The sequence below is a fragment of the Hyaena hyaena genome, unplaced genomic scaffold, assembly GCF_003009895.1.
Source record: "Hyaena hyaena isolate Hyena2069 unplaced genomic scaffold, ASM300989v1 scaffold_1961, whole genome shotgun sequence".
Classification (NCBI taxonomy): domain Eukaryota; kingdom Metazoa; phylum Chordata; class Mammalia; order Carnivora; family Hyaenidae; genus Hyaena; species Hyaena hyaena.
The window spans coordinates 56,005-79,205 of record NW_024082600.1 but is presented as its reverse complement, the minus strand read 5'-3'; the positions used below and the strand labels follow the sequence as shown (position 1 = coordinate 79,205).

General features: G+C 35.3%; 1 protein-coding gene across 1 annotated transcript in view; it reads right to left on the bottom strand.

Annotated features, from left to right (window-relative positions):
- Positions 1-23,201, bottom strand: part of POF1B (POF1B actin binding protein) — an 89,851-nt gene that overhangs the window by 36,603 nt on the left and 30,047 nt on the right. The window contains exon 6 of the mRNA XM_039225195.1: positions 5,260-5,390. Within this exon, the coding sequence (XP_039081126.1) occupies positions 5,260-5,390 (131 nt within the window). The remainder of the gene's footprint in view (positions 1-5,259; positions 5,391-23,201) is intronic.

Genomic DNA, 23,201 nt, shown 5'->3' with positions numbered 1-23,201 from the left:
TTAATAAAAGAAAATAACCATATGATAATTTCTATAAATGCAAAGAAAGCATTTGATGAAGTACAACAACAGTCATGATAAAAATCTTCGACTTTGTAAAGGACATATATGAAAAACCCACAGTTGATATCATTCTCATTGGGAAAAAAAAAACATCATTTTCCCTAAGGTCACAAAGCAGGTAGGGACGTCTACTTTCAACTGCCATTATTTTACATAATACTGGCAGTCCTAGCCATAGCAATCAGGTAAGAAAAAGAAATAAAAGGCATCCAAGTTGGTAAGGGAGAAGTAAAGTTTTCACTATTTACAGATAACATGATTCTATGTGTAGAAAACCCAAAAAAACTCCACCAAAAACTCTTAGAGCTGATACAAGAATTCAGTAAACTCACAGGACACAAAACCAAGATACAGAAATCTGTTGTATTTCTATATACCAATAGTGAAGCAGCAGAAAGAGAAACCAAGGAATTAATCCCATTTACAATTACTTCAAAAACCATAAGATACTTAGGAATAAACATAACTAAAAAAGTGAAATACATGTGCTTTGAAAATTATCAAACATTGTTGAAAGAAATTGAAGAGAACACAAAGAAATGGAAAGGAATGTTATTCTCATGGATGAGAAGAACACATATTGTTAAAATGTCTATACTACCCAAAGCAATCTTCATATTTAATGCAATACCTATCAAAATACAACCAGCATTTTTCTTAGAGCTAGAAAAAAACAATCGTCAAATTTGTATGGAACAACAGAAGATCTGGAACAGCCAAAGCAATCTTGAAAAAGCAAAGCAAAGCTGGAGACATCATACTTCTGGACTTCAAGCTATATTACAAAGCCGGAGTAATCAAAACAGTACTGGCACAAAAATAGACACATAGATAAACCCAGAAATGAACTCACAACTATAAGGTCAATTAATCTTCAACAAAGCAGGAAAGAATATCCAATGGAAAGAAGAATGTTTCTTCAATAAATGATGTTGGAAAAACTGGATAGCAACATGTAAAAGAATGAAACTGGATCACTTTCTTACACCAAATACAAAAAATAAATTTAAAATAGATTAAAGACCTAAATGTGAGACCTAAAACCATAAAAATCCTAGAACAGAACACTGGCAGTAGCCTCTTTGATATTGTCCTTAGCAACTTCTTTCTAGATGCTTCCTGAGGCGAGGGAAGCAAAAGCAAAATTAAACTGTTGGAACTTCTTCATCAAAATAAAAAGCATTTGCATAGTGAAGGAAGCAGTCAACAAAAAAAGGCAACCTACAGAATTGGAGAAGATATTTGCAAATTGTATAGCTGATAAAGGTTTAATATATAAAGAACTATATAAAGAAATATATAAATAACTTATAAAAGTCAACACTTCAAAACTGAACAATTCAATTAAAAATGGGCAGAAGACATGAATAGATACTTTTCTAAGAAGACAGAGATGGCCAACAGAGACATGAAAAGATTCTCAGCATCAGGGATGATCAGGGAAATAGAAATCAAAACTACAATGAGATATTACCTTCCTCCTGTCAGAATGACTAAAATCAACAACACAAGAAACAACAAGTGTTGGCAAGGATGTGGAGAAAGAGGAACCCTCTTGGACTATTGTTTCGAATGCAAAGTTGTGCAGCCACTCTGGAAAACAGTATGGAGGTTCCTCAAAAAGTTGAATAGAGCTACCCTAGGATCCAGCAATTGTATGAGTAGGTATTTACCCAAAGTATACAAAAATACTAATTCAAAGGGATACATGTACTCTGATGTTTGTAGCAGCATTATCTACAAAAGCTATCTATATATAATGGAATATTACTTAGCCATAAAAAAGAATGAAACCTTGCCATTTGCAATGACATTGGTGGAACTAGAGAGTATTATGCTAAGGGAAATAAGTCTGTCAGACAAAGACAAATACCATATGGTTTCATTCATATTTGAAATTTAAGAAACAAAACAAATGAGCATGGGGTGGGGGGGAAAGGTAGAGGCAAACCAAGAAACAGACTCTTAATTATAGAGAACAAACTGATGTTTACTAGAGAGGAAGAGAGGAGGGATGGGTTAAATAGGTGATAAGGACTAAGGAGTCCACTTGTGATGAGCACCACTGTTGTATGGTACTGTTGGATTACAGTGTGCACCTGAAACTAATATTATCCTGTATGTTAACTAATTGGAATTAAAAAAATACTTTAAAACAAAATTTAAAAATATTTTTTTAATAGTGGCACTTACTGTATGCTATCTTACCTCCTAGAAAGGAAGGAATATAATAAGGAAAAACAAAAAAGAAAGAAAGGTGGAAATGAGGCCAGTAATAAAAGAAACTGTCAACCTTCTGACAGTCTTAAGCACCAAAATTTTATCAGACTTTCTCCATATGGAGTTTTTACTAATGTAGACACACTACCTTTCTATTTCATCTGTGTGTGTGGTATTTTAGTTATTCCAAGAATTAAATTCAAGGCTTTGTATTGCTTAATCACACATTTAAGTCATCCATGTAAATTTATCAAAACCCCTCAAAGAAAGAGTTTTTCTGAAACCCTGATTATAACTTTTCCAGAATAATCATTATGAAATAACATAACTTTCTTTGCTCAGTTACTTTATCTACTTCTAATTAGTATGAGACTAATAAATTTGTAATATAATTCCTATTTTATAGATGGAGAAACTGAGGTGCAGAGAAGTTAAACAAGTTGCCTGACATTACACATCAAATATGTAACTAAAGCTGAAACAAAGACAGGATATGAGCTCTGAATCTAGAATCAAGGTACTTAAGACTAGGTCTTTACATACTCTTTTTTTAAATTTATTTATTTTTAAGAGAGCACAAGCATGGGAAGGAGAGAGAGAGGGAGAGAAAGAGAGAGACAGAGAGAGAAAAGTAGGGGAGGGTCAGAGAAAGAGAGAGATACAGAATCTGAAACAGGCTCCAGGTTCTGAGGTGGTTGTCAGCACAGAGCCCGATGTGGGGCTCAAACCCATGAACTGTGAGATCATGACCTGAGCCAAAGTTGGACGCTTAACCGGCTGAGCCACCCAGGTGCCCCTATATACTCTTGATTATACAATGTCATACTTTTATAGAAAAATTCACAGGGTATAATTAATTCACAGAAAATGAACAGTTAGACCAAGCTAAATATCTAAAAGATGCTTTGCAGAAAAGATGAATCACAGTTTATAGGTAAAAACAGGGCTCCGAAATGTTTAATAAATCTCAAGCACTTAGTAGCTGTTGTGACCTTAATATCTTACTCTCTTTGGGTCTCCATTTGAAATTTTCTAGTGTTACTGTGCAAATTAGACAATATAGGAAAAGCACTTAGCACAGTGTCTAGGGTCCATAGTGGGCACTTAATAAATGATTAACTACTCAGAGAGAGGGGGAAGATTTTGAGCTAGTGACCTTATGCACATAGATAGTTGTTTAGGTAATGGGAGAAAGTGTTGATTGCTATAAAACAATGGAAGATCATGCATTTATGATAACACCAATTTAAATAAATGCTTGTGCTTTTCTCTAACAGTGCTTAACTGCATGGAAGTAGCAGCAAAGAAGGCATTCATTGTAGTTTCGATTTGCCTTTCCCTGATGATCAGTGATGTTGAGCATCTTTTCATTTGTCTGTTGGCCATGTGTTTATTTCTTTGGAGAAAGGTCTGTTCATGTTTTCTGCCCATTTTAAATTGGATTATTTGTTTTTTGGGTGTTGAGATTTATAAGTTAACTATAGAGAACAAACTGATAGCTACGAGGAGGGAGGTGGTGGGGGGATGTGTTAAATATGTGATGGGGATTAAGGAGGGCACTTGTGATGAGCACCAGGTGATATATGGAAGTGTTAAATCACTATATTGTATATCTGAAACTAACATTACACTATATGTTCACTAATGGGAATTTAAAAACTTAAATAAAAAATAAGGCATTCATATATTCAACAAATATTTACTGAGCACCACACTAAACTAGTCACCATACTAAACACCAAGGAAATCAGAGTAAATAAAATACCCCTCATAGAGCCCTCTGAATTCTAGGGGTAGGGACTGTTAAGTATCAGAATGAGGAGATGGTGGTAAAAGAAACAATATATAAAGAAAACTAAACAATATATAAAGAAATCTAGACTACTCCAGAGCTGGGATTTTGCTAAGTGGGAGGGACAATAAATAAGGAGGTAAAGCACTTGAAGGTGATAGTAAGAGAATGGTTGCAGTCATGAACATGAAAAGAAGAAAAGTTAGAGAGGATGGAGCTGAAAATGGAGAGAAAGGGATGTAATAAATGGAGAGGAAAAAAGATGGATAAGAGATTAAAGATCTCTAAGAGGCAGAAGAATCCAGTTAATGAAGTTTGAACTAGAAAAAAATTATACCAACACTCCTTTATCCTACATATTTTTCTGAATTTTTTAAGCTTTCCTAAACTTTGTCTGATAGTTGACCATATGTATGATGTCACTAGGTAGTAGAAGGGGTATAGCTTATGGAATTCATTTCATGACATAATATTCTTTCATCTATACATGAATAGTTGATAAAATTTGTGTATATACTTAAATACATATAATTTTTATTTAGTATATAGTATAATATACATATTTGTACTTAATTTATAGATATGTCAATTTGTTTAATATATTATATGTAATATTTGTATATTAAACTATGGCCTTTGTTCATTGAGAACATATCAATGGAAGATAAAAAGTAATGTATTAACAGTGGGATTGTATCTTACATCACCAATGTAATATCTTAAAACAAGTCACAGTATGCCATGAATTTTTTAGCTCCTTGTGCAAGAGTTCTCATTTGCCATCAAAGTATGTTATAAAGGAAGGTTCACAGAAATCCTTACTGATACTAATAGGATTACTGTGATATCTTTTGCTGATTTTCATGAAGTACGTTAACTCTTAAAACAAGACATTTGTTCAGATCTGCTCATATAGTTATCTTGTTTCTCCATTAAGAGTGCTAGAGTTTTGGGGCACCTGACTGGTTCCGTAAGTGGAACATGTGACTCTTGATCTTAAGGTTGTGTGTTTGAGCCCCATGTTGGGTGTAGAGATTACTTAAAAATAAAACATTTTTATAAAGTACTAGAGTTTCACTGTGAACCTAAAACTGCTCTAAAAAGTAAAGCTCATTAAAAAATACCAAAGTATCCTAGAATGTTTGATAATTACAACATCAAGGCAAATTATATATTTACAGTACCTTCCTCCGATTCTCTGCAAGTGTTCTAATAAGCAGTGATATAGATCTGTATTTTTACGGCTTAGATCAGCAAGTAACTCTCCAAAATATTTGGGGTCCAATTTTTCAGGGCCATCATCTTCAATTATCACCTGAAGAAAACACCAACCATGATTATAAACAACATTAAGTATTTCTAAATTGATAGATGTTTTGATGTGAAAGGAGAAAAAGTTACATAACTCATTAATACAAATTACATATTACCAAGTCTTACATGAATCAACCCACTAAGTTTTCTTTGCATCTGAGATATACATTTTTCAATATGGGAGGAATATGAAGAAAAGACAACATTACAATAGCATTTTTTATTTTATTTCAAGAATCTAAGTGACCTAATGAATGAAAACTTGAATAATTTATATTAAAAAATCCTGGAATATAAATGCTTAGATAAAATAGTAAAACTAGTAAATCAAAATCTCTAAATTGCCCATTATCACTACAGGGCTTCCTCTTCTATTCTGTGTTGGAAAAAAACATACGAATTATTTGAATTATATTGACATAGAAGAATTGCTTTCATTTGGACTTCCATCCTCTCAATGAAAGACAGCTTAATTTATTAGCATACTTTGAAGTTAGATTAAGTTAACCTTCTCAATTCAATATGTTTTATGTATTTTTCTTATATTCCCTCTATTTATTATTTGGACTGAATATCTAGTCAATCTGACATGGGAAAGAATAGCTAAGGGCCAAATGTAGAAAATTCATAGACCTCAAAGACATTTGAAATCCTAAGCACAAATTATTATGAATACTATCCAAAATATGACCTATTCTGTTGGCCTCATATAATTTGTTATCAAGCTTTTCAATAATGTTGACCACCTTGCCTTCACCTCCAAAATAGCACTTTGTGGAGGTTAATAACTTAGGTTGCATTCCATACTACCTTTGATAGTGCATGTGGGACCAAAAGTGTCCTATAAATACATTTATTCCTAAGTATATACAGGATAAATGGACTCCAAATTTGACCACTGATACTTCCTTTTCAACCTGTCTTCTAAATGTAGACCCTAAAAAATCATGCATGCTGAGGCAAATGGAAGATTTGCAAAGTAAGATTGCAAAGTAAGCAAAGATGGGCTTTCATAGCCACGTCTGTGTTATGCTAAGTCATTTATAAAATACAGATAAATACAAAAGGCATATGTAAAATACAGTAGTGTATCATCATGTTTTTATTAAGATATATTTTTTCACATTTTTGAAAGTCTTGATGAATACACCACCATGTTATCTTGTCCATATACCCTTTGAAGCTGCTCTTTTAGAGAAGTAATGATTGTCTCTGAAAGAGAGTAAAGTCTCCTATAGGAAAGCATGAGTAGATAAACTGGTAAAGTCAATATCATCACATAATGTGTAAATGTTATAGAATTACTAAGTTGTGTATATTCAAAAAAAATCTTCAAATGCTAACATGAATATAGTAACATTATCTATTTCCCAACATTTTCTCTGATCCAACCATAGTAGATTTCACTGTCCTGGGCACACATCATGTTATTCTTGCCTCTAGTCCTTAGTCATATTTTTTGCTGCTTGGAAAACTCTCTCTTTCTTGTTGTGTATCCAAATCTTATCCATACTTTAGACTCTATCTCAAGATTTAATATAACCATGAAAACTGAAAATATGGCAGCCAACAAACTAATTCAGTTTAGATTTTGTGGTCAATTATCTTGAATTGTTTTCGTATTATTTTACATATGTAAATCTTGTTTTCTCAACAGTCTCCCTATCCAAAAGAAATAAACTTAAGAGTAATGAATGAGTCATACTTTTTGATATAGCTCACATTATCTAGCACAATATTGGTTGAACACTTTGTAGTTAGTTGCTTAGTAAGTACTCGTTGAAATGAAAGAAGCCATGTGCCTACCTGGTTAGAAGTGATCCCAAATGCTAGTTGATTCCGGAAAGATTTTTATTTACAGGTTTCTCTCTTAAAGAAGTTGACCAAGAATGGTGAAAATCAAAAAAGAGCATAGATAGCACTTCCTTAAGAATGTCATGGTTATCCCTTACACTTTCTTCCTAAGTTTAGGTAAGTCTAATTGTAGCAACTAAACTCAACTCCTTGCAGAATTGGAGACTGGCATTTGAGTCTTACCTAGATTTCTAGATTTTGGCAATCAACTCCTTAGTTGTAGACCCCTCTCAGGAAATGAAGAGTAAGACTTTATTCTGAATAATCAAAAGAATGTTTTTGATTTCATGTTTTACTCATGCATTGCCCTCTTATGAACCATCTATATATTTACCAAACTGGGAGTGGCTTAAAAACATGGTTTCCAATATGATTTTAACATTCAAGGTTAAGTGGATAAGAGAAAATCTAGCTGTCATATTAGCATCATTCTATGATCTTCAGGTTGTTTCATTGCTGCAGCTGGTCAGGTAGATAACCTCTTCCTGCTTCATCACTCTATGTGCATCCCTTCCAAGCCTGTAACTTTCCCAATAGAAAGGGACATTTCTTTAGCCAACAATATTCAAGTGCTGAATTCCCACCGAAAACTCCAAGCAACTAATTTGATATGTTTAGTATTTTGCATATTTTCCTGTTAGCTTTTATAAACCCCTCATAATGCTGTGAAAATCATTTTTTTCCTTTTATTGTAATTCATTTGACAGTAATTTCATGATTCCAAATTTTCTTAAAATATTTCTTTCGTATTTTTGCACAAATGTTCTGTCATTGCCCTTCACACTAGCACACTTTTTAGGTACAGATTTCTTTGCCCATATGAATCTTTAGTGCCATTACTAAAACTTTTGATCATGTGATTTCTATGTGGTAGATTTAGGCACCCAAATAAAGAATCACAGAGTCCAGTAAGTTAAATATCTGGCTCTTGGCTTCAACTCACGTCTTGATCTTGTGGTTTGTGGGATCAAGATCCAAATCAGGCTCCACACTGTCAGCACACTGACAGAGCCCGCTTGGGATTCTCTCTCTCCCGTTGTTTCTGCCCCTCCCCCATGCTTTCACTCTCTATTTCTCTCTCAAAATAAATGAATAAGCTTAAAAAATCAGTCTAGGGTAAAGAAGGATTTACATCAACATTGTATCTGTGTTCATAACTATAAAGAGTTGCTAAAATTACCAAAAGAAAGTGATTTTATTTTGGGAAATTATAATAATAACTAGTATTTATTTAGTCCTTACTATGCGCCAGATAATTTGCTATGAACTCTGCATAAATATTAAGTGAAGTGATGTTTTCTCATAACCACTGTATAATATTGCCTTCCAAGACAACCTCTCGTATTTGTCTTCTCAGCTACTTTGGAATTACACTGTCCCTAATTGCACTATTTCAGAGTTTAGTTGGGCTAGGACTTGAAACAGTAAGGGTTTGAGGTACTTGGGTGGCTCAGTCAGTTAAGCTTCCAACTTTGGCTAAGTTCGTGATCTCATGGTTCATGGATTCAAGCCCTGTGTTGGGCTCTGTGCTGACAGCTTAAAACCTGGAGCCTGCTTCTGATTCTGTGTCTTTCTCTCTATCTGCCCCTCTCCCAGTTATGCTCTGTCTCCCTCTCTCTAAAAAATAAATAAACATTAAAATTAAAAAAAAAACAGTAAGAGTTTGATTTTATTAGTGTAAAGCTATGAAAAATATGCCTGAATTTCAGATAATAAATTTTAATCAGCTAGAGAAAGTGTAAGAGCATTAGAATTGAAGAATGAGTTCTTCTGGCAAAAGAGATGTCAAGATGGAAAAGTAAGAAGCAAAATATCACTCCTTTGTGTGTATATTTCTTCTCACTTTTGTGTAGTCTATAATTTATAATAACATTTGAGTAATACTTATTTTTAAAAAAAGCCAGTTGGGTTAAAAAATATGGAAGGAGAGGACAGACAGAGTCAGATTCTCATATACTGTTTACAGGACTATGCTTAATGATAAGATGACATTTCCTAAGCATAAACTGTGATGTGCCAGTTACAAATATTTTCTATTACTGAATCACAGGTTGTTGGAGCTCCTTAGCTTTATTGGAACTGTTTTTAGGTATGTTTTGACATATCTTTTAAAGTTGGTTTAAATCTATGTTCTTGTTGTTTTGAAAAAGCCAAAATAAGAAACCTCCCAAGAAAACATGAATATTTGGGGTCAGAATAATGGTAGTTATAGTGATATTTCTCTCTGTGACAAATATTGAATTGATAGGATACTTGAGATATAGGTGTACACATATCTACTCTTCTGCCTGATGAATGAGAGGTATCTGAAATGTCAATCTTGGATAATAGCTTTAGTTTTTCACATATAAACAGGGAAGAAATGCAAGCTATGGTAAATAATAGTTGTTCTCTGTTATATTTCTCCAAAATTTTGCAAAAACCATTAAAGATTATTTAGCATGCATCAATCAAGTACCTTCAATTAGATCATTACTTAACTATAATAATGGGCAGGCAGTCCAACTCCTCGTTTCTGATTGCAGTTAAAAATTCTTTGTTTAGAATTGCTGCCATAAACCCAAGGCAAGGAAACAATGGTTAGGAGTGAAACCAAAGGCAAATACGTGGTCTTTTTTTTTTTTTTTTTCTCAGAAAATCTGTACTGTAGACAGAAAGTACCTTGTAAAGGAAAACCATGGACCTCAACTTACTCCTGCCTTAGAAGTTTTTGTCCTGGCTCCAGTTTGCGGTTTTATTTCTGATTTGTAGTCTATGAGGTTCCAAGAGTGGAATTTTCTTGCTAGCATCTACATTATATAAATTTTGATATTCAAAGATCACACTTTTGTCCATATTTACAAAGTTCATTGGTAGTGATTATAGAGCCCCGGCAGATAGTAGACATACAATAGTTATGGATTTCAGCTGAGCCATCTATACTTTATTGTCTGGTCTTCCTCAAGCTTAATGGCACACATTTGTGAGAATGCTGCTTATTTGTGATCAAGTAATAAATCACAATCCAGAAGTACAGGGTGTTGGCTTAATTAAATTTATTTCCACTAGGTAACTCGCCTAAATGTGTACATTTTTCACGTATTTAGAAGGGTTTTTAGCAGATTATAAAGTGCTCAAAATGCCATGTTATATAAAGCTGATTATACATAAATGCCTAACACTCTAAAAGGTCATGAACATATTAAGTAACAAGGTCTGCTATGCTTAGATCTTATTGAGTAGTAACATTTTGCTACAAGATAATGGAAAACATCACTATGAATAGAAGTTTTAAATGTATAGATTAATATCCTACAAAGCTCATAATGATATAGTGACATTTTTAGATAAATAATGTTACTGCTTCATTAAGTTTGCTTTGATTTGAAACTGATATAGCTGTCAGACTGACTGAAGCCCTAGTTTATCCTGGGGAAATTAACCTTTATGGAATTAAATGCATTTTAGACACAACATCATTTGGCTAATTAGGTAAAAAACATAATTGGTCTCTTCCTATGCTGTACCACAAGATGAAATCTTAGCAGAATACAAAGTGTCAGAATTTTAGATTTCTGAAAATCCTCACTTCTATTTTAATCTCCATAGGTATGTTAATAAAGAAAGGTTCCTTTATACAGTACCTGGTACATAGAACATTTTCAATAAATGCTGACACTGAATTGAATGTATTCAAAAACAATTCTAAACTGAAGACGTTACTCATAGCAACACTTCTGTACTTGAAATAAAGGCCTAATTTAATTTGCTATGTAAGTAAACATAGGCAGCAAAATATTGCAATGAGAAAGAATGGAAATTGGAGCCAAAAATGGAGCTCCCACTTCCTAGTTGAAGATTAAGTATATTGCTTACCTCTCTGAACTTCAACTATAAAATGTAGATAATTTAGTACTTTTTGATAAAGTTACTGGGGATATAACATTTCTTTGGTAAGTTGTTAAACCATCATATAAATTAATGGTTTTATTTAACCTAAGGCAAATGGACAATTGGCTATTCGAATAATGATAGAGAGAGTGGAAGATAATTGTAAAATTTCTGCAAAAATCTCAGCTGCCTGAGAGTAGAGACACGGTCTTTATATCTTTCATTAATTCCACCATCTAGCATAGTACCTGAGTATAGTAGACGCTAAGTAAACATTTGTTGCAAAGTAGGTAGTGAGAAAGTTGCTTCTAATAAAGATGAAATTGGGGCTAAATGTTAAGTATAATAGATGGAAAAGAACTATCTGGAAGAGGTGCTTTAACACCTTTAGTGAAACCTAATCAAAGTTGTCCTCATTCCTTTTTGGGGTGTGTGTGTAAATTTTGACATTATGTTATAAAATAAGATGATTTTCTTCACTCCCAACCAAGTATAAAAAGGTAGGTGGTTTGGATTGTCATTTTATAATGAATACAGGTGATTGAATTTGTAACATTTTGCGAAAGCTTAGATTATTCTTTCTGACTAGAAAATAAAATGTATAATATTTTCCTATAATACAAGGGACTATCAAGAATTCATGAAGCTTTTTCTCATGGACAATGGACACTTTTCACTAATTATGTTTTCCTTTTTTTCCCCTATGATTTCAAGAAAGCTCAGAGCAAAGTGTTTAGCTCAGTTTTACTAGTGACATGGAACTCTGTGGCCTGTTTTTCTGTGTACTCTCTTTTCCTTCTGGGGTTATTGCTCCACACTGTCCCTGACATCTTTTTTTATTACATTACCTTTTATTTGTCCTCTTAAGCTACTCAAACTCCTTTTTTTAACTTTTATTTATTTATTTTGATATATATATATCATATATATCTCATATATATCTCATATATATCTCATATATATATATGAAAGAAAGGGAGGGAAAGAATCCCTAGCAGGCTCCAATGGAACCCGACACGGGGCTTGATCTCACAAACCATTAGATGATGACCTGAGCTGAACTCAAGAATCAGACATTTAACACATTGAGCCAGCCAGGTGTCCCCAAATTCTTTTTTCCCTTTTTGTAATGAAGTGGGATATATAGCAAAGAAATTAAATTAACTTTTTTCTTTCATTGTTTATTGTCAAGTTGGTTTCCATATAACACCCAGTGCTCATCCCAACAAGTGCCCTCCTCCATGCCCATCAACCCCCTTCTCCTCTCCCCCACCACCATCATCAGCCCTCAGTTTGTTCTCAGCATTCAAGAGTCTCATGATTTGCCTCCTCCCTCTCCCCAACTATTTTTTCCCCCATGATCCTTTGTTAAGTTTCTCCTGATCCACTTATAATTGAAAACATATTATTATTTAGGTACATATTATCTGTCTTTAAATTAATTTTTTAAAGTTCTATTCACGTGATCTCTACACCCAACGTGGGGCTTGGATTCACAACCCTGAGGTCAAGGTTCAGATGCTCTACCGTCTGAGCCAGACAGGTGTCCGTCAATGAAATTGATTTTAAATGAATATGTATTTTTTAATACATAACTTCTTGGTAACACCTTTGTCACCACATTTTCTCTTTTCCACTTCTCTGTAATTTCTATATTCTGCCATTCTTTAGTATATAATGTATTCAAAGAATAGAACCACATTTTTAAATGAAAGATAAGCCATTGAAGGACTTTACTACACATATGCAGTAGCTCTTTTAATGCAATTTATCTTATATTCTAATTTATTTCTTAAACCAAAGTCTAAAATCTATACCCACAAGCCACATTAAGAATTTAAAAGATCTCAGTGGCATGATTCTTTTCATTCATTCAGCACACATTTAGTGAGACCTTATTAAACGCCATCCTAAGGTACACTTCTGAGTGTTACTGGAAAATATACATACACAAGATATAGTCCTCTCTCTTGAGGGCTTTATGGTCTTTTAGAAGATCTAAGATATGTACCTAAATAATTTTTCTCTCTTTTTTTATAAATAATTTATCTTCAAGTTGGTTGCCAACAACACCCAGTGTTCATCCCCACAAGTGCCCTCCTCCATGCCCATCATCCCTCTCCCCCCATACCCATCAGTCCTCAGTTTGTTCTGAGCACTCAAGCGTTTCTCATGGTTTGCCTCCCTCTCTCTCCCCCACTATTTCCCCCCTTCTTCTCCCCCATGGTCCTCCGTTAAGTTCCTCCTAATCCTCCTATATGTGCAAACATATGGCATTTGTCCTTCTCTGCCTGACTTATTTTGCTAAGCATAACACCCTCAAGGTCCATCCATGTTGCTACACATGGCCAGATTTCATTGTTTCTCATTGCCATGTAGTATTCCATCGTATAGATAAAACACATTTTCTTGATCCCTTCGTCAGTTGATGGACACTTAGGCTCTTTCCATGTTTTGGCTATTGCTGAGAGTGCTGCTATGAACATTGGGGTCCATGTGCTCCTATGCATCAGCACTCCTGTATCCCTTGGGTAAATTCCTATCAGTGCTATTGCTGGGTCATAGGGGAGTTCTATTGTTAGTTTCCTGAGGAACCTCCACACTGTTTTCCAGAGGGGCTGTACCAGTTTACATTCCCACCAACAGTGTAGGAGGGTGCCCTTTTCTCCACATCCTTGCCAGCATCTAGAGTCCTCTGATTTGCTCATTTTAGCCACTCTGACTGGCGTGAGGTGATATCTCAGTGTGGTTTTGATTTGTATTTCCCTGATGTGTACCTAAATAATTTTAATGTAAGGAATAAGTTGACCTTAGTGAGGGCTTAAGGAATCTACTCCTGAAATCATTGTTGCACCATATGCTAACTAACTTGGATGTAAATTAAAAATTATTTAAAAAATATAATGTTAAAAGAGAGTCACAGATCACATAGTAAGGGATCTTACTTACTTTCTTATAAGAAAGAAACCTAACTTTCAGCTCTATGAGGGAAGCTGTAAATAGGAAGAAACTTCAGACTATGACAACTGATTGTTTGGTGTGACAAAAGAAGGGGAAAGTAAAAAAATAATGCTAAATTCTAACCTTTGTGATTAGGGCACTGGAGATATTACTATAAATAGGGGACATAGAATGAAAAGCTATTATGTTATCAGTTGAAGGTGACTGTAGGACACCCAAATAGAGATGTCAACTAGTCCATTAAAAATGATGAATTAAAGCAGAGATGAAAGTTTTGGGCATTGTCTATGTAAAGATAATAATGTGCAGTTGTCCATGTAAATGTTGCATAAGTCAAGATTTTATATCATATAGTCAAGGCAGAGAGGATAGAGAAAGGAAAAGGAAAGCAAGGACAGGTTCTTGGGGGAAGATCACCTGTAGAAAGAACAAATAAGAGCCTGAGAAAAAGGCTTAGAAACAGCAGTTAGTATAATGACAAGAAAAATCAAGAAAAGAATGGGTCAACAATGTCACATGCTGTAGAACTGAAATAAGATAAGAACAAAGAAAAAGAAATGGAATTTTCAACTTAGAGGTCAGGGAAAGCAATTTAAGAAGCATGTTGAAACTAGAATCTGGGTTTCAAAGTGTTAAAGAATGTGTGAGTACTGAGAAAATGGCCATACTGAGCATGCCTTCCTCCTTCAGGAATTTTACATTTTGAAGGGCATGAAACCTAAGTCAACAAAATGGTAGAGTTACTAAGGGAGTCACCTTAAAGACAAGGTTAAATTCTTAGTTCTTGAAAATCAAAAGAATTAGAAGTTTGCTGAAAATGTGGAGAATTTTTTTAGTAAAGTGGGGCATTGAGAGTTCTCATAATGAACTCAAATTGTGGTCCCCCAGACAAGAAGTTTTAGGGTAATCTGGGAACTTAGAGATGCAAATTATCCAGTTTCAGCAATCTCTATTTAATCATGCCCTCTAACTGATTCTGGTACACAATAAAATATGAGCTCTAGTAGCCATTCTCAATAGAGAGTAAAATCTACCTGCAGTGTGAGAGAGAACAACAGTGCAACACAGAAGATGAGGAGGGTGGGAAAGATAAGGATTTGATATTGAAGACTGTGGTAGGAAGTTAATTAGAATTAATTAAAATGAATTTCTAGTAACAGAGGGGGTCCAACAAGGTAGACAATCTGTTCTAGACTAAATTGTCCTAGTTTGTGGACTTTCTCTAGCTCACAAAAGTCAAAATCTAGGGGCAAAGAAAATGGATGGTACTCTACCCAAAGTAAAGGATCAGCAAAATGAGGATAGTAATCAGAGAAGGCAACAAAAAATTTAAGAGTTTCTAGCAAAAGCATTGTTGGATGAAAATAGAGTCCAGTCGAGCTTGGAACTGAGGGCTGGAGCATTGATGAGGGCGAAGTTTTGTAGGAATGAGAGTGTAAGAGATGAAGTAAAAAAAAAAAAAAAGAAAAGTGATGATAAGAAAAACAAACATAAACAGTTTCAAGTGATGAGGTTCAAGGAGTGGCCAAACTCTATGAGGGTTGAAGATGTTGTGGAAATGAAAAAATTGAAAGTGATAAAGAACCATGAGGACAGTGTGGAAAATATCACTGACATGAATGATGAAGTTTTCATAGATGATTCCAGGGCAGGGGTTAACAGGAAGTGGAGAGAAGATTGTGAGCTTACTAATGAAACTGTCAAAATATGGAGAGAGTGATGAGGCCAGTAGATAGTGACAATTCAAGCCAAGAGGTATGCTGTATATGGTTTGCAGGGTTTTAAAGAGAGGACATGGTTGATCAAAAAACCCAGAACACTAGAGTATATAAAATTGTATTGAGAAAAGAATTAGCAATAGATATATGAAAAAAAATAAATGAATAAATTAGGGAATTCTAGCAAAAAATAGTTGTATTAATAAAAGAAGCAAATTAGTACACAAATTGTTCTGTAGTAAATAATATTTTCATAGCATTAAAAAACACTGCATACTGTTTCAGCCAAACAATGGGGATTTAAGTATATTAGGATGATGGAAGGAATGGAAACATATGGATAGGGGATTAATAGAACTAAATCCTTATGTACTGGAATTATCAACAGATAATATACAACATTGGTACATCAAGCAATAGCATAGGAATTTGCATATTCTTTAGCTGTATGGAGGTAAGTATAGGAAGAAAAAGTTAAAAATTGAAGATGGTTGCTTCTGGAAAATGGGTGTGCTGGAACAAGTTTGGGACAGGGAATTGTTATAATATACCTTTTAGTACTATTTGAAGTTTTAAGCTATATACATGCATTACTTTGATTAAAAAAAAATAAAAAAACTGTTTTGAAAGAGCAAATAAGTAACAATTCTTATTTGCCACAAAACAAAGAGTACAAAAGGGCACCAGTGCAGGAAGTAGCAGGAGACAGATAAGGGTAGAGTTTGGAAAGACGAGTCCAGAACAAATATTGATTAAATTTTTGGAAGAGTTAAGCAGGGGGTAGAGGTTCGCACACACACAAAAAATCAATACAATAACAAGGATGAAGAAGGCAAAACATAAGAAGAGGATCTTAAGCCACATTTTAGTGAGAGATTAAACAGGCAGAACTTCTGAGTTTATTGAGCTAACCAACCTAAAGATTCCATCATTAGTGAATGACTTATGTTAAATAAATATTGTAGCACGTGTCCTATATACTTTCTAGAAAAAGCACCTCACATTAAGATCTCTGTTGTCTTGATGCTGACAAAAATTGAATTTTCAAGCTATGGGAGAAAGGCATAACAATTTGTAGTGTTTTCATTGGCAATAGCACTGTCCAAGTGAGGAAAGGGAAAGAAAAATAAAATAAGATAAAAACAGTGAGAGAGGCAAACCATAAGAGATTCTTAAATATGGAGGACAAACTGAGGGTCGCTGGAGGAGAGGTGGGTAGGGGGATGGACTTAATGTGTAATTGGCATTAAGAGGGCACTTGCTGGGATGAGCACTGGTGTTATATGTAAGAAATGAATCGCTAGGTTCTATTCCTGAAAGCAGTACTATACTCTATGTTAACTACCTTGAATTTAAATTAAAATAAAAAGTAGTCACCATAAAAATATCATTACATGAGCACTGGGTGTTATATGTAAGTGATGAATCACTGAATTCTACTCCTAAGACTAGTATTACACTATATGTTAACTAACAGGAATTTTAATTAAAACTTGAAACAAACAAACAAAATCAACTTAAAAATGTAAAAAATAAAAATATTACAGTGGGAACCAATTTTTTCTATTTATATTTTGAAAGATTTGGAACCTGGAGTTGGGAAGCAAAGAAGGTACAGAGTCAAACATTTATTTGAGCATCTACTATATTCTTGACTCTAAACTGAGCACTTTATATATTTTACTGTATCTAATACAATAAATGGAGAAATTGGGTTTCAGTTAAGTCAATTATCTCAGTCTACTTAGGTCAGTTACCTAAGATCATGCAGCCCAGCAGAGTGAGCTTTTATAAACTGAAATAATTGAATTGAAAGTCTATGTTCATTTCACATTATTATGCAATCTCCAAGTTACAATTTAACTCTAAACACAAACTAAAAATGGGCCAATCTTTAGTTTTAAGAAAGCCGAACCTATATCTGCTCTATAACTCTTTAAAGAGATTTTTCCACACATCTGGAAGAGACATTTAAACATCAAGGAGCCTAGTTGGGAGAATTCATTTTCTTCTCTCCTTTGTTTATGGGATATGTACAGCAAGATTACCCCATCTTCACTCTGACCAAGAATGGATCCAATCATATGTAATCCATACAAGTGGAATTACTAGTTCTATGCTTCCCAGGCCACTATCTTGTTTTCAGCAGCACTGCAACTTTATCCTCATAAAATATTGAAAAACCAGAAAAACTAAATATATACCAAAAACCTTTGGTCTTAAACAAACTACATCAGAATCTCAAACTTAGGTATATATAATAAAACAGAAACTAATGTATTAGTTGTCTAACTCTTCCCATTTTCTATGTAGACAGTATCTAGTCTAATCAAATATACTATTAATTGTACTAAGCTAGTAAAAGGATATCATAGTATCACCACTGACACTAGACAAGACTCTTAATCCTGTGATATTGTTCCCCATCTGATAATTGTCCCTCACTTCATTCTTACTGTTATAATTATAGTTTAAGTTTTACACTTGAAAAAGCCTCTAATAATCTCTGCAAATCCTTTTCCGTGGCATTTTTTATGTTGTAGACTTTATAGCTTATAAAGCACTTTTAACATATGTTTTTATTTAGACTTTACATCATCAATTCCGTGAGGTCGACATTACTACCTAAACTTTTATAGATAAGGATGTTTCTGAGAGATTTAGTATTCATCAAAAACACACAGTTTGAAAAGTACAAAGCCTGGGGCTGGAACTCAGGCCTTCCTTCTTTGAACCTAGTCCACTTTCTGTTATGTCACCAATACCTTTCCATTAACAGGCTCTTAATCCAGTGCTCTATTCACATTTACACTATTGATAAAGGACTCTCCTCTCTCTATGAATCCTGACTCCACATGCTAGCTGTGCAAAACTTTACAAGTAACTTAACCTCTTCGAACTTCAGTTTCCTTTTCAAATAAGGGTAACAATAAGGGCAATAAGGGCAACAACAACACCTTCTTCAACTGATCATTGTGAGAAGAAAATTAATCAATATGCCAAACTATCTTGTAAAAAGTTGCCATGATTAACCTCATAAGGCATATGTATCAATAGTTTCCTACTTAATAACCTTCACTTCCTCTCCATTGCCTACCAAATAAAGTGCAAAATTTGAAACTTAACATCCAAGGACCTCATGATCATGCCTTAATGTACCATTTTAACCCTACACTCTAGTACTCCTGATTTCATGTTTTCCTTGCCATACAAACTGAATCACTGACATTTCTTGAAACTCAAAAGGTACTTTCCCAAATCTATGACTTTTTTCACGTAATACCCTCTTCTTAGGATGTCATCTCCATGACACAACACAGTACCATATATTGAAATTCTCACTTTTCAAAGTCCAGGTCAGTTCTTAACTCCTCAATAAAGCTTTCCTTGATCTCCAAGCACAAACTAATTTATTTTCTCTTCTATTCCCAAAGCATATTGCCTGTTCCTCTTCTATGACAGGCAACACATTGCTTTGCATTATGTTTTATGTGTTTGCCACTTTCCCCTATTAGATACTAAGCACGTATAAGAAATGTGACAGAGGAGGCGGAAGCAAGATGGCAGAGAAGTAGGGAGCTCCGTACATTTCGCCTGCACCCAACTCTCAAACAGAGAAGGCTTGAAGTCGTAGGGCAATGACCCACAGGAGTTTGGGAAGAGAAAGAGACAGAGTACACTGGGAAGGAAACCTCATAAGTGCGTGGGTGCGAACTGGGGAAGATAAAAGTGGGACTGGACCCAGAGATACGGAGGGAGGGGAGGGAACCTGGCTTGCATGCAGCTGCAGTGAGTGATAAACTGGCAAGTGGCGGCAAGCTGCTGAGAGTCCAGGGGAAAGGAAAGAAAAGCTGAGATTGCTCATAGAACCATCCCTGGAGAAGAGAAAAACCTCGGCTTGGAAAGACAGTGTTTTTTTAAGCTCTGGCTGGGGTGCTGACTTTAAACTAGGTGCCCTGGTCCCAGAAGGCGCCAGGAAAAACGGAACTGCCTTGCGCCCGGCACCATCCATGGGGCGGCGGCCTGGTGAACTGGGAGCAAGGCCTGCGGAGGCGGTCCCAGCGACAGGTGAAGCAGCAGTGGCACGCACGACATCTGCCCACTAAAGCGGCAGCAACTGCGACCCAGTGAAGTGGCGCCAGGGCCGGGTGAAGCTGTGGCTGCGTGAGCGAAAGATGCCTGCTGAAGCAGCTGAGGCCTGTGAAGCGGTTGCGGCGGGATGAGGCAATACTGACTCTGCGGACCTAAAGTTGCTACGTTCCCCAAACGCACTGAGGTTGTATTACTGCTTGACCCTGGCTGATCTGAGCCTGCGACACTTCCCCCACCCTCCACTCAAACCCCTGCAACAGGGAAGCAGCAACAGCGGAACTGTTAATGGCTGTATTACAAAGCCTCTCAAGAGTAGTCAGACTAGATAGTTTCTCTGGATAACACCACCGTCTTTCTCTCACCTCTCCAACCATATTCCACCCTTTAGCTCTTTGAAAAAAGCTTCTTATCCCGTCTGCGTGTTCATTCTATCTCCAATTTTGTCTCATCTCAGTCCTATCATTTCTATCTTTCTCTATGCTCTTCAACCAGCACTGCATACACCCAGCTATTTAATTGTAGCTGGGAAATCTGGTTATGTGCTTTAAACCAATCTTTCTCTATCAGTTTTCTCCTTTCTTCCTTTTCTTTTCTTCTTTTTGACTTTTTTAATGTATTTTTATTTTCTATCATTCGCCTTCCCTCCTCCGTCTTTTCTCATTACTTTTTAGTTTTCCCTCTCGGTTAGCGTGATTGTTGGATTTGTCTGTGCATTTCTGTCCCTCTGTTCCCTGTGTGTTTGTCTGTCTGTTTTCTTCTCCAAGACTACCTCAAGAAACAAGCCAAAGTACACATGGTGGAGAGTTCCAAATACAACTATGAGTAGGAAAATAAAATAACCAAGGTCTCAATAAGAGAGACCAAGATTTACCATTCAAACAACACTTGCTGAAAGGATAGGCCCTGGACAGTCAAAAAGTCTTCTTGGGTACAGCAGCGCTCATAGATGCAGAGAGCATAACAGTCTTTAAAACTAACAAGAGACAGAAAGCTATCCGAAATGACATAATGAAAGAGCTCTCCTCCAAAGAAATTCCAAAAAGAATTGACAGCTAATGAACTGCTCAAAACAGATATAAGCAGCATAACTGAACAAGATTTTAGAACAATAATTGTAAAATTAATCGCTTGGCTTGTAATAAGCATAGAGTACTTCAATGAAACTATGGCTACAAACAACATGGAGAACAAAAATAGGCATGACGAATTAAAAAATGCGATAAATGAAATACAAAATAAACTGGAAGTGTCCAATGCACGGATTGAAGAGGCAGAAAAGACAATAAGTGATTTAGAAGACAACATTATAGAAAAACAAGAACCTGACAAAAAAAAAAAGAGAAACTGATCCAGGAACATGAAAGAAAAGTTCGAGAGCTCAGTGATACAGTCAAACGCAACAATATCCATATCAGAGGAATCCCAGAAGAGGAAGAGAGAAGGAAAGGTGCTGAAAGAGTCCTGGAACAAATTATAGCAGAGAATTTCTCAAACCTGGGGAGGGAAGTAGACGTTGAAATTCAAGAGACACAAAGAACTCCCCTCAGACGTAACTTGAATCAATTTTCTGCAGGACATATCATACTTAAACTGGCAAAATATAAGGACAGAGAGAATTCTGAAAACAGCTAGGGATAAAAGGGCCCTAACATACAAAGGGAAACCTATCAGAGTGGTGACAGACCTATCCAATGAAACTTGGCAGGCCAGAAAGGAATGGCAGGAGATCTTCAATATGATGAACAGAAAAATTTGCAGCCAAGAATCCTCTATCCAGCAAGCCTGTCATTCAAAATAGAAGGAGAGATACAAGTATTTCCAAATAAACAAAAATTGAAAAAATTTGTCAGCACTAAGCCAGCCCTACAAGAAATCCTGAGGGTGACTCTCTGAGGGAAGTATTGCAAGGAATGAAGACACCAGAGACACCACCACAAGCATGAACCCCACAAAGGACACAATGTCTCAAAACTCACAATTTCAATAATAATACTGAATTTAAATGGGCCGATTGCTCCAATCAAAAGACATAGGGTAGCAGAATAGATAAAAAAACAAAATCCATCTATCTGCTGTCTACAAGAAACACATTTTAGATTGGAGGATACCTTCAGATTAAAAGTAAGGGGATGGAGAAATATCTGTCATGCTATGGGAAATCAAAAGAAAGCCAGAGTAGCTATACTTATATCAGACAAACTGGACTTTAAATTAAAGACAATGACAAGGGATGAAGAAGGGCATTATATAATAATTACAGGGTCCATCCATCAGGAAGAATTAACAATTATAAATGTCTACGCACCGAATATGGGAGCATCTAAATATTTAAAACAATTTATCACAAACAGAAACAAGCTTATAGATAAGAATGTGCTAATAGCAGGGGACATTAATACTCCACTTACAGCAATGGATAGATCAACCAGACAGAAATTCACTAAAGAAACAATGGACTTGAATGACACAATGGACCAGTTGGATCTGACAGATATATTTAGAACTCTGCATCCTGAGACCAAGGAATTCACTTCCGTCTTGAGTGCGTATGGCACATTCTCCAAGATAGATCACATATGGGAAATAAATCAGCACTCAATAAATATAAAAGAATTGAGATCATACCATGCACACTCTCAGATCATAATGCTTTGAAACTTGAAATCAATCACAGGAAGAAATCTGTAAATCCTCCAAAAACATAGAGGTTGAAGAACACCCTACTAAAGAATGAATGGGCCAATCAAGCAATTAGAAAAGAAAGTTAAGAATATATGGAAACAAATGAGAATGAAAATACAACAATCCAAACTCTATGGGATGTGGCAAAGGCAGTCCTAAGAGGAAAGTACATTGCACTCCAGGCCTATTTCAAGAAATTAGAGAAAAGACAAATGCAAAATCTAACAACTCGCCTTAAGGAACTAGAGGCAGAGCAACAAGAGCAACCCAAACCCAGTAGTAGAAGAGAAATAGTAACAATCCGAGCAGAAATAAACAACATAGAGACCAAAGAAACAATTGAACAGATCAATGAAACCAAGAATTGGTTCTTTGAAAAAATAAACAAAATTGACAAACCTCTAGCCAGGCTTCTCAAAAAGATAAGAGATAGCACCCAAATACACAAAATCATGAATGAAAATGGACTGATTACAACCAATCCCACAGAAACACAAGTAATTATCAGGGAATGCTATGAAAAAATATATGCCAACAAATTGGACAACTTAGAAGAAATGGACAAATGCCTAAACACACACTCACTACCAAAATTCACAAAAGAGGAAACAGAAAATCCGTACAGACCCATAACT